The sequence below is a fragment of the Phycodurus eques genome, chromosome 12 (assembly GCF_024500275.1).
Source record: "Phycodurus eques isolate BA_2022a chromosome 12, UOR_Pequ_1.1, whole genome shotgun sequence".
Lineage (NCBI taxonomy): Eukaryota > Metazoa > Chordata > Actinopteri > Syngnathiformes > Syngnathidae > Phycodurus > Phycodurus eques.
In genome coordinates this window covers 14070889-14083846 of record NC_084536.1, presented here as the reverse complement: position 1 = coordinate 14083846, position 12958 = coordinate 14070889, and the positions used below count along the sequence as shown (strand labels likewise).

General features: G+C 42.2%; 1 protein-coding gene across 1 annotated transcript; it reads left to right on the top strand.

The window, feature by feature from the left end:
- The first annotated feature begins 702 nt into the window (after window positions 1–702).
- Window positions 703–7549, top strand: LOC133410812 (melanoregulin-like). The gene is given in 5 exon segments (XM_061692348.1): window positions 703–783; window positions 881–1075; window positions 5500–5590; window positions 7104–7270; window positions 7478–7549. Coding segments are annotated over 5 exon segments (606 nt in total).
- The last annotated feature ends 5409 nt before the right edge of the window (window positions 7550–12958 follow it).

Genomic DNA, 12958 nt, shown 5'->3' with positions numbered 1-12958 from the left:
CAATATTATTATAATTAAATGCACTAATTAATGATAATGTAACATATTTAAAGAATTAAACTTTTAACAAACAGCTTGAAGCAACAACTTAGACTTTTTCTGCAGATGTGGTGTCGTTCTATTGTTTTATTTTTTAATAGTAAGGTATCACACTTGTAGTGGCAGTACAATGCAATCCTACATCACACAAACGGTATTAAGTCATTAAAATAACCTTTTGGCATTCATACAAATGCTGCAAAAACACAAACCAAAAATAGTAATAACAACAATAATAACACCACCAATGAATTAAACCTAACGACAACACCAATATCACACGAGATGGCACCAAAATAGTACTTTTATTACTTTGGCCGAAGCACAAAACAGATGAAAATAAACATGAGAATATGCACATATGTGAGGTTTCGCTGTAGTAAATATTCAGATCTACAAAGCATTACTGACTTGAGGTCCCTCAGGAATTCATGACTGGGTTTTTGTCTGTTGGTTTCCACTCTTCGTGGATTAACCCTAATTGACAAATATGACTGATTCCGGTCAGGAGTACAGGGACAAGGGGCTGGACATAAATTCGGACACTGCTTGTATTCATCCCACGACACACACGTTTTAGGATCATTGCGAGTTACCAAGGAGTGTTGAAAGAAGTCTAGTGCTTCAAAAAGGTACGCGAGGACGACTAATACATTCCCAGAAATGGGTGCCAACTTGACCCTGTGCTGCTGCCACTACTATCTCAAGTACAACATTGATGAGAAAAATGCATTTTTGCGGTAAGCTGATGAGTGTGAAACCAAAATCTTGAAGACTCATTCTTTTAAACTCGTTTTCTCTTTGCAGCATACACACTGGCAAAGCTTCCGAAACATCCAAGACTCCATTGCAGCTGTCCAGCGAGTCCAGTGATGGTGACACGGAGGAGGAGCAGCAGCTCGCAACGAGGCCTCCGTGGCTCACGCAGCAAAGCCCGAGGACAAATAAATGCGGCGCCTCATACAGCAGAAGGGAATCGGACCGAGACCTGCAGACTTTTATCAGCTTGAGAAATCAGGTTGACCAGGCTACAGAGGTGAGACGCTAAATGCGGTTGGGTTTATGTGCAACAATTGTACAGTCTTTCATTGGTGGGACATCAGAAGCATGTTGCTGACCTAAATTTGATGGGTTCAAATGCAAAAAAATATAAATAAATAAAATACCTGACAAGCGCCATTTTGCCCCCCCAAAAATAGAACCACAGCTACTCGTAGCGACGTGACAAGTTTTTTTCTAAAACATGAACACTTCAAAGGCCTCTAAAATCCTTCATAACGAATAAATTCAGGAAAACAAACAATTGACTAAAGTACCAGCAGTGTGGCTGTCCACACTGCTCACAAATAATGTTCCATTTGCGTTATTTTAGTGAAATCTGTAAAGTAACGCTGTTTGAAACATCACAGTAATTTTGGCGCGTCGACTTAGAGAACCCCTTGGAATTTCGACCCAGCTAATTGGTGGATATTTTTAACTGAAACTTCAACAACAACAATCGGAGGAGGGGTTACCCGACTAGTTGACAAAACGAAAGCATCAAGGAGATATGATGTTATCATGAAGTGATACTGTTTTAACTCAAACTTAAAGGCGTTTTGGACCAGGTTATCTTCGGTCAATATCACACAAAAACGTTCCGCCAAAAGGCCATATTTTCGGACACACAAAAAAACAAAACTAAATTCCTCCGGGACCAATCTTCCGTTTTTCAAAATTCTGTGTGGTTTTACTCCGGTTGAAGCGGCCATTCCAACCAGACTCAGCATTTTTACACACTTGTCATTTTGGGGAAATCTTGTCACGCTGCTACTACTAGCAGGCAGGCATCGTTCAACATGGCATTTCCTAACCCCTGTGAAACTAAACAACTCCGATGTAAAAAATGAAGTGAGTGAACAATACAGGGAGTCTTCGAGTTACGGCGCACTCGACCTATGACGTTTCGACTTTACGAGGGCCCGTGCCTCGTCCGCCATTTTGTCCGAGCACCAAAGTGTTTCTGCTTAGCTAGTGCATAGTGCTTGTCTGTGTTTGTGCGCCGGGAGTATCTTTGCCTTTTTCGCCCTCCTTTTTTCACACTTTCAACAGTAATGGTAAGTACAGCATCTTATTTGTATATATTTTTTTTTAAATGTATTTTAGTTTCTTTATACAAAGTGTTAGCCTTTCCTGCTACGGTCACCTGACCGTGGTCGGGAGACGCAGGGCTTAACTCCCTTCTCTCGTTGCACAGCTGAGCTGGGTGGCGGCCACAATGAAGGCACGAAGCACCGATTTGCTGCTTTAATGGCTTTATTAGCTCCTCTGCACATTCAACGTCAACGGGTCCTCCGCTAATCGCTACTCTTCCCCGGTCGCCGTCACTACACTTGCTACTGTACACACCTCCTTCACAGTCCCGTCTCACTCACACATCGACGCACACGCCCACACACACTGAGCTTGTTGTCACAATCACGTGGGACAATACCCGTAACAGAAGTATTTCGCCGTAAATGTCGACTTTAACGGTGAAAACCGACTTACGCGGAAATTCGTGTTTACATCTCCAGCGTAGAAACGGAACTCGTTCGTAAATCGAGGACTTCCTGTCTTATAAATATCAACTGTTGAGTAGACTGGTTTTGCCATAAAATGACTTCAGAGACCTCGTTGAAAGTTTTTCAACAGTTAGATTTTTTTCCCCCAAATCGCCCTCTTAATTACCTTTGAATACCCTAAATCACATGTCAAACTCAAGGCCCTGGGTCCACATTTGGCCCGCCACATTATTTGATGTGGTTCGTGAAAGAAGATCATTTGCATCAACTTCCATGATTCTTGTTAAAATCTGGACCAAAATTTCAAAGTCATATTTAATAAATGATAATGTTGAGCGATTGGAAGCATTTATTTTGTTACTAAACTCCCTTTTACAGTAATATGAACATTATCAAATAAACTATCGTCCTTGAGTTTTGATTTCAAAACTATCCATCAATTTGTTGTGTATACGTATGTAATACTACGATGAGGTGATGAAACACTTATGGTTTCACAGTCGTCATGGCCCAGCAATTGAAACTGTACCAACAATGTGGCCCATTACAAAATGAATTTGACACCCCTGCCTTAAATAAAATTATTTACTTTAACCTGGAACCATAAATAAAAAAATAATAATAATGTTACTCAATTCACAAAAAAATGGAGCTGTCTGTTTTTGCATTTGAACTCTTCATTTACAACCTAGATTTGATTATTTATTACATTAATTTATTCCCAACAGTCTATTCTCTCGACAACACTGCTTCCAGTATGTTTATGTGGGTTTCAGCCTCTGTGTTGCCATGTCAATATATAATCTGCGCACAGCCGTGAGAATCAGCAGTGCTGGGCTGGCCTATGTAACGTAAACTGTATTAGTATTGGGAGTGTTTTGTGTGTGCTAAGCAATATAATTTCTAGCTAGCTAACTAACCCACAACAACAACAACAACACAATTTTTCCATCCTCTAATCGGTTGGTCATTCTATTATTGGAAGAAAAATGTAACAAAATATTTTTGTGTCATACAGGATAGAAAACACTGTTGTAAAGACAAAAAAAAAATAATTGAATTACTTTCTAGTTGTTATGTAAATACAATTTTAAAAGATCCTATTAGAATACTGACAGAATTTTTAGTTCATGACTTGGTTTCAGCGAATCCATATATTGCATTAAGATGACTGCTGTGCCTCGCTGGGTCTTCCCCACGTTTACATTTGTACAAGGGTATACTGTAAAACATTTCACACGTACGTGCTTCTGTAATTCACTAATTAAGTCTCTTATCGCTGTTCAGCTATTTTAATATAATTATTCAATTACCATGAGAGGTTAGAACAGTCCCAGATGGGAGCTTTCACACGAGCCTTTGACTCGCAATTGTCAAAAAAAACTGCTGATTACATTAGAGGAATGAAGGCAGGCGATGTTCCACAGCTACAAACTCCGCAGTTGCCTCGAAAGTTACATTTACAACATGGGTGTTTGTGATTAAGACAAAATATTACACACATACATACAAGCATGTAAAGATGAACAAAGTCAAAGCCATTATTACTGTAGGTCAAATAAATGTTCCCAATTCAAATTAGGTAAAATTCCATTAATCTGTTAAAGCCCCCCCAAAACATGTTTAAAATAAAGAAAAATATCTCTGCATTTACGAACATAGAAAACATGCTCCCGCGGCACAAGAAGGCACTCCTGTTACCATTGTACTTATTACTTTTTCTTCATTTGATTATTTTATAATCATGGCCTAGAGGTTTTTTTCATTCAAGTATTTACTTTATTTATATTGTGACTTTACTACTGCGCTAGAGTAAGATCGTGAATACAGCACGTTTTTTTGTAACAACTTTTGTAGAAATTCATGTTACGCCGCCGCCATAGGAACGGAACTTGTCATAAACTAAAGTACCCCTGTAATTCTTGGTCAATTTTTTGACTCAAAATTTGGGGGGCAAAAGTTTACAGTGGCAGTATTGAGATGATCGCATTTGGAACATTTTCTGGGTCAACATTTTGCAGAGCCAATTAAAACATGATTCATAACAGAACATCGCAATAAACAAATTATAGCTCTAGAAAACACACTGTGCTAAGGAAGCAGTACATGTGACAGACAATGTTCATGTTCGGCATTAAAGGGTGATGGAACACATTAAACACTTAAACAATGTTCCTTTCAGATAATTAGGCCAGCAGTTTGGTTGGGCAAGAAAATAAATTAGACACTAAACAAGTCTGGAAATGCAAAAGGACTTGGCAGCTGTTAAACTTCCTACTATGTATCATTTGGAATAGAACAGACATTTTGACTGACTCATTTTAGTTGGGTGTAAAAATCGTTTTAATTATTTTGAAAGTTCCAATGCTTGGTTGGTCTCGCTAATGGACAAAAACAAATTATTATATAAAGGAACAAGTTTAAAACTCCTGTTATTGTTGCAGATAATGAATAGTTTAAATTAATCATTGGTTTAATCTCATTTTAGGGCTGTAGCTTGAATATTTTTAGAGTTGATTATTTTAGCAATTACTTCATTGATTAGTTGTCGTTTAATCGATGAATTGTTGCACCTCTATTTATATATATATATATAGTGTTCCCCGCAAACTCATAAATTCACCCATATAAAGATTTTTAATTGCTGAAAGTAATAAAAGTTGTGCTTTGGCACCATCTTGGTGCCAAGTATCTATGTTGAAGTGAGAGGAGGAGGTTCCATTAGACAGGCAGAAGTCTTGTCTAATAGAAAAGTGGTGCTTTACTGCCATCTACGAGCAATTACAAACCTTTTTTACGACAATTGTCTACACAAACTACATAATTGATGTTAACGATCATTTAATCGATTGAGCCTACGCGTAATTTAATCTTTATTTCCCGTCTCGTCAACCCATCTTACATGTCTTTGCCAAAGGAATGGGAACAGCTGAATTATGACATCCACACACTCCGCTATGCCAAACGAGAAGTGAGAGCACGATGGAAGAAAATCCTGCTGCAATTAGGTGAGGCACTGTTGTTTGTGTTTTGATGTAAAGCGGGAAACAAACATTCCGACAATCAGGCCAAACTTGAGTGTTTTCCCTCCCTTGCTATTAAAGTCAGCAAAGGCCTGATTATCCTATCTTATTTTATAACATTATCCTAAGCAGTTATTCTGTGGGATGTGTTAAGAGTGAATTTTTTTCCCCCCTCATTGGGCTGTTCCCAAAACTGTCGAGACTAACAAATGGTGTACCTGTTCAATATTTACGATCCGCAAAGGTGGAATCAGGGCAACTGGACTGTTATTTGTTGAAGATTTTCCACCTTCAATCCAAAAAAAGGGTTCTTTACTTCTAAAATTTTAGATGTGGAGACTCCCCATTTACACCTTGTTGGATGTGTTCCTTCGGGGTGGTCAACAATAAATTGTTTTTGTGGCCTGTTGCGGTTGGGGAAACGGCCGGCCAATAATCGGGCGTTCATACGTCTTGTTGTAAAACAGCTATTTAGCTATGTAATGTAATTTGAGGCGACCTTTGGAAGGAGAGATGTCAGGGACATAGTCACATGCAGACGATAGGTAATGTCTGAAACCTTCTCTTTTTAGAGATGGCTTTTCTAGTTTGACATAGATGGCTTCTCTTACGCCTCTTTCAAAACAGCGGTCCTCCCTATCCACACTTTTGATGTCTTCTTGAGAGGCAAATGAACCTGTGATTCTGGACCCGAAGAAGCCGGCCGTCGATACTGTGCCGTGCGTGTCTGATAAGCGGTTGCTTCGTCTCTCTGACGTAGAGTGGTTGTTTATATATGTGCCCTGCGATTGTCTGGCGACCAGTTCAGGGTGCACCCCGCCTCTCGCCCAGAGTTAACCGGGATAGGCTCCAGCACGTCCGTGACCATAGTGAGGATAAGCGGAACAGAAAATGGGGGGATGAATATTTACGATTATAAATCCTTAAGTGGAAGGAGTACTTGATTATGATCAGAGCAGTTGATGTACAGTATTTATTTCGGTTTGCTTATATTTTGCTTTGTTTGACTCTTTTGTCTGCATTGCAAATGAGAATTTGTTCTCCATTGCCTTACCTGAATAAAAAAAGTGAAATTAAAAAAAATAAAAACAGCAATTTTTTTCCTCACAATATGTAGGTTAAAATGTTAATATCCAATACAGTTAGTTCCGTTTGGAATGGATTATTAAAGTGTGGTAGTGGTATGTGGGCTCCCTTCAGAACTAGTGACTGAATTATACTTTCAAACTGCATTTGTACATTGGCTTCAAGTTTTGTTCATTTTTTCATGTAGTAAGTTTTAGGGCTGCAACTAAAAAAAAAAGTGCACAAATAGGTTTCTCATTTTCTTCATTTACACATGGTCCTACAAAACTACTGTATTTTAATATTGGTCATTTTGGTGGCACATGGAAAGCCAAGTATGTTGGGGGAGGAGGTGGTAGTACTTAGTGGTGTAAAAGGTTTGGGAACCAATGATCTATGAGTTACCTCGGGTGGGTGGGTTCTCTCCCTGCAGGATATCAATCTGAGGTGGACTCCTTGCTATACGTCAACAAGCAAAGTTACTTAAATCGGGACCAGGAGAGTCTCACCAGAGCTACTGAACTCTTGACCCAGTTGTTGGAACACACTTCCCTGTTTCCTGCAGGAACAGGACATCGGACCAGATACCTCTTTGTTATGGTACATACGCGCGCGCACACACACACACACACACACACACACACACGCATCTGTGTTGTCTAGATTATTTTTCTTATCACAAATTTATTAGAAGAGGAGCAGAATTGAAGGCTCACTAAATGGAATTAAATGCCGCATGCAGTTGATTTTATGAAGCGTAGGGACTAATTTACCTCGGCACGTCTCTCTTTTGTACGACTTGTTCAGGACCGCTTGGTGTCTCTGGACAGCGCCGAAGACTTTGTCAGACTGGCTGTGGAAAAATATCCAAAAGCTTAGAGGCAACATGGCAGAAACAAAGCACATAATTCATGTTATTGTAAGCAACGTTATACTGTTTTGTACTGTAATCTTTTCTTTTCTAATCTTTATTTTTTGTTACCCAACTGTTTCCTATTTTTTGCATTTTAATTGATAACCTGAATATAGTGAGTCTAGATATGAACTTTTACATTGGGTTGCTAATGTTATGGACTGTAGTAAAATACAAGAGTAAAACAGAATTTTGGACAAGAATGTCACGTGTGGGAAGTAGCTGGACCCAAGAGCAGGCGGAGGCTGATGTAAAATGATGACCAGTTTTTTGAGCAAAGGTTATGGAGGTGGTCCTGGATGTGTTGGCAGGCGGCGGCATAGACAGAAAAGGAGACTGGCAGGAATGAGGTGGGTCAGGAACACTGGGAACGAGGAGACGAGTAGGAGAAGTTGAGTAGCTTACATGAGTACGGTGGGGCGTGGTACCACTAGGAGAGGCTGCAATACTTTGGCGAGGATTTCCGGGAACAGGCAGGCTTAAAAGTAGGTGGTGATGAGGGTTGATTGGAGACAGGTGCGTGGCTTGAGGAGAAGCTGAAAGAGAGAGGGGAGGGGAGAGAGAGAACGAGAGGGCGCCATCCAGGCTCCAAAACTGTACTGCAGGGTAGTACACCCCTCTCAATGGATGCCTCCCGGCGTCCTGCCAGGCTTCCCCCGGTGAGCTGTGTAGAAGTCGTCCAAAAGAGTAGGATCGAGGATGAGCTTCCGGGAAATCCAAGAACGCTCCTCCACCCCGTACCCTTCCCAGTCGACCAGTTACTGGAATCCCCTCCCCCTAGGCCTCACGTCAAGGATGCACGACACTGTGAAGGCCGGATGGTCATCAATAATCCGGGGGGGGGTACGGCCGGAGGGTTTAGGGCGCAGGTGGAGACAGGCTTGAGCAACGAGACGAGGAATGTGGGATGAATTTTTAGGGACTATGGCAGTTTTAACTGGACGGAAGTGGGATTAAGGATTTTGCTGATGGGAAAAGGACCAATGAAGCGTGGAGCGAGTTTACGGGACTCTGAAGGGTAAGGTCGTGGGAAGAGAGCCAGACTGATTGACCCACCTTGTATTCGGGCGTCGGTGAGCGATGGCAGTCCACGAGCTGCTTGTTGCGTCCCGCGGACCGGTTCAGCGCTGCCCGGACGTCCTTCCAAACCGCCTGGGCTCTCTGGAATTGATCTTGTACGGAGGGGACTGCCACCACCTGCTCCTGTAGGTTGAACAGTGGTAGAGAGATGTCCAAGTCCTTGCTGAATACTGGGGAGAGGTCATGATATTCTTCTGGAATTTGGGACAGGTCCACTGGGGTAGCAGAGGGGGGGAGGGGGGTCTTCTGAGGGTGGAACGGCAGAAAGCAGACAGTGGGAATGACAATGAGGACTCCATCCGGTGAGGGATAAACGAGCCCAGTCTATGGCGGGGTTGTGGAGTTTGAGCCAGGGAATACCAAGAACTACGGGGGTCTCAGGGGAAGGAATGACAAAAAGGGAAATGTTTTTGCGGTGATTGCCTGAAATAAGGAGTGTGATGGGCACTGTTTGATGAGTGACCAGAGAAATTACTCGGCCATCCAAGGCTGTGACTTTTTTCGAGGATGGAAGTGGTTGGAGAGGGATTTGGAGCTGGTGAATTATTTCTTCATGAATAAAATTATCGGCACCGGAATCAATAAGGGCAGCGATGGGGGATGTTATGAGCAGAAATTATAATGCAAGCGGCAACGGTCATGCAGCAGGCAGAGCTTGCGGGAACAGAGGTTTGGCTCACCGCGACGCCCTTGGGACTCTGTGAGCCTGGTCTTTCTGGTCGGAGGGGGCACGAGGAAATAAAGTGACCGGATTGACCGTAGTAGCACAGCCGCTGGATGACATGATGCTGACGTTCTTGTGGATGTAAACGTGTTTGACCAATTGGAATGGATTCATCGGATGCAACGGGGAGTCACGCAAGTGCGGAAGACGACTGCGTGGTGCTCAGAGTGGGAGTGTATTTACGTGAGCATAACCCTTTCTCACGGGCTCTCTCTCGCAGTCTTGTTATCCAGACGGATGGAGATTAGAGCGTCGAGAGAGGAGGGCTCGTCCCGGACTGCAAGCTCGTCTTTGATTTTTTCAAAGAGACCGTTTGAAAAGATTCCCCTAAGGGCTGCGTCATGCCACCTGCATTCACCAGCAAGGATACGGAAGTCGATGGAATATTCCGCGAAGGACTTAGCGCCCTGAGTGAGTGTGAGGTAACGACAGGTGGCTTTTTTTGCCATGACCGGGGTGATCGAAAACCTTACGGAGTTCGGCGGAAAAGGAATAGAACGAAAGGAGGACCGGGGAGGAGTTGTGCCCAAAATGAAGTGGACCATTTTACTTTGGAACGTTCGGTGGGATAACTGTACGGTTGGAGATTGAATATGAGTGAGCAATTAAGAATAAACTGGCTACATGCACCTAGGTCCCCGGAGTAGGGCTCGGGCAGAGGGACATGAGGTTCTTTGTATGGGAAGGAGGCTGCGGGCTCGGGAGGAGTACTTACAGGGGGTTGAATGGATTGCATCTGTTGGGAAAGGAGGGAGACCTGTTGCGAAAGGGAGTGGAGCGGTTCGGTGATTTCTTGCAGTATTTTGTCCTGTCGTTCAATGTGGGCCCCTTGGAGGGTGAGTGCGTTCTTCAGTGGCTCCGGAGTTGCTGGGTCCATAGTGGCCAAAGTATTCTGTCACGTGTGGGAAGTAGCTGGACCCAAGAGCAGGTGGAGGTTGACGTAAAATGATGAACAGTTTATTGAGCAAAGGTTAAGGAGGTGGTCCTGGATGTGTTGGCAGGCGGTGGCGTAGACCGGTGGCAGGCAGTGGACAGAACAGGTGGCCTGGCAGGAATGAGGTGGGTCAGGAACACTGGGAACGAGGAGTTGAGTATCTTACATGAGTATGGTGGGCCGTGGTACCGCTACGAGAGGCTGCAATACTTTGGCGAGGATTTACGGGAATAGGCAGGCTTAAATGTAGGTGGTGATGAGGGTTGATTGGAGACAGGTGCGTGGCTTGAGGAGAAGCTGAAACAGAGAGGGGAGGGGAGAGAGAGAACGAGAGAGAGCGCCATCCGGGCTCCAAAACAGTACTGCAGGGCAGTACATGACAAATAATAAATGTACAGCATGCAAAATAATGCAAAAATGCAAAATAAAATAAGTTTGCTTTCTGGTTCAAGAATACAAGCACTTGTAGTATACACATGTACTACTCCAAATATAAATAGTTTTCGGGTGAAATTTTAGAATGAAGCTAAAATGCATTTTACCCTTTATAGGTGAAATTTATATTACCTTCTTACCGTCAGCTGTTTCACTACTTTTTGCACAACTTGATGTTCTCAGAGCTGCCAACCTGTAAAATTCTCTTCCAGAACAATGTGTCCAAATTTGTCTGAATTTCCATATTTTTTTTATTTTGTCAAGAACATTTCCGGGCGACAGTAAGGATCATAATTGTCAATAAATTATTGCTTTCATATTTGTCATTTTAATATTTTTATTACATCAACCTTGTAATGATGGACGCAGTTGCAGCCTGAATCAAAGTACCAGTAGATGAGATTTCGACGTTCCATCATCGCCTTACTAGTGGGGTGAATGCAAGTAAACAGCACGAAGGCTACTGCACACAGAGCGACTTGGCCAAACCCGATTGAATTGCCGCGCAGTGAGTGTGCCTCTCGCCATATAAGTAGGAGCATTTAAGTAATGTAATAATGGAAGTAGTTAAAACATAAAATCTTGTGTTTTACATCAATACTTGCGTTTGTGCAATGTATAATGTGCCTGTGGATGAAAAACCGAAGTTTGTGGCCAAAATGTACATGAATGGTACATACACGCTGTATATGCTGTAAAATATCCACACTTTCAGTTTTATCCTCACATACGTCCTCCATCTTTAGCAACCCTCTTGTTCCTTAAATATTAATCTATATTTTGATGGTTTAAGAAATGTGATGTGCATGAATATACTGTATATATTAGTGAGGTATGTTACTAAATCCAGAAAAATGACCACCGCCACGGCCAGGAGAAAATATGTTATTGTGAATAAGTGTAAGTAGTAAGAAAGAAACATCCATCCATTTTCTGAGCCGCTTCTCCTCACTTGGGTCGCGTGCGTGCTGGAGCCTCTCCCAGCTATCATCGGGTAGGAGGCGGGGTACAACCTAAACTGGTTGCCAGCCAATTGCAGGGCACATACAAACAAACAACCATTCGCACTCACATTCACACCTAAGGGCAATTTAGAGTCTCCAATTAATGCATGTTTTTGGGATGTGGGAGGAAACCGGAGTGCCCGGAGAAAACCCACGCAGTCACGGGGAGAACATGCAAACTCCACACAGGCGGGACCGGGGATTGAACCCGGGTCCTCAGAACTGTGAGGCTGACGCTCTAACCAGTCGCCCACCGTGCCGCCAAGAAAGAAACATAATGCACAAATTTGTAATTTCTATGACATCAAGCTCCAGCCTCAGATTTATCCATTTTTCAATTTTCTCCACGACAAATGAGACTGTCATTGATTTTTTAACTTTTTAGTTGAACATCAAATAATAAACGTACTTTCATGTTCTTACTTCCCTTTAATATTGTAAAGGACTGTTATATGTGTTTATTGGGGGGGGGGGGGTTGTGAGAGCAAGATGTGTTCTATTAATTCCGAGGGGATTTGATTGCATCTCTCTGCACATTGTGGAGAAATGGGAGAGACAGAGAGTGTGTGTGTGCGTGTGCATGTGTGCGTGCGCGCGTCTGTGCGTGCGTCAGGAACAACAACAACAAGAAGGTATGTGAGTTAATCCTCAGTTTATATTGTTGCCTGATGACACAATACAGTATTTCACTCACAAATATCCACTGTCTTTTACTTTAATACTGTGACTTATTTGAGATATTTGTCAAAGATTTTAATATCTTCAGTTCACAACAACCTCAAGGTTTTCTAACTCATCTTTTAAATATTACATCAAGATCTGCTTGAATTCTCTATCTGAGGCCCTAAATATGGCAAAAGGAATTAGCAGAGAGCATTAGTGGCATTTAATGGATGGATTGAACATTTTTAGTTTGAAACATGCAATACAAAATGAACAAAAATGAAAAATATACTGCCAGTTCAAAGAGTTAGTAGCCCTTTACCATGACCAAAGATAGCTGTGCATTATCCATCAAGAACTGCTGAATTACGTATATACAGTACAGACATACAAACACTAATATATGCATAATCTCCACATGTATACTCCAAAATACCTTGACATATATATCACATACACTGTAAGCACTTATAAGTACATTTATACATACACCTGGAGCTCTGCAGAGAACTGTACGACAGTAGAGTGATAAAAA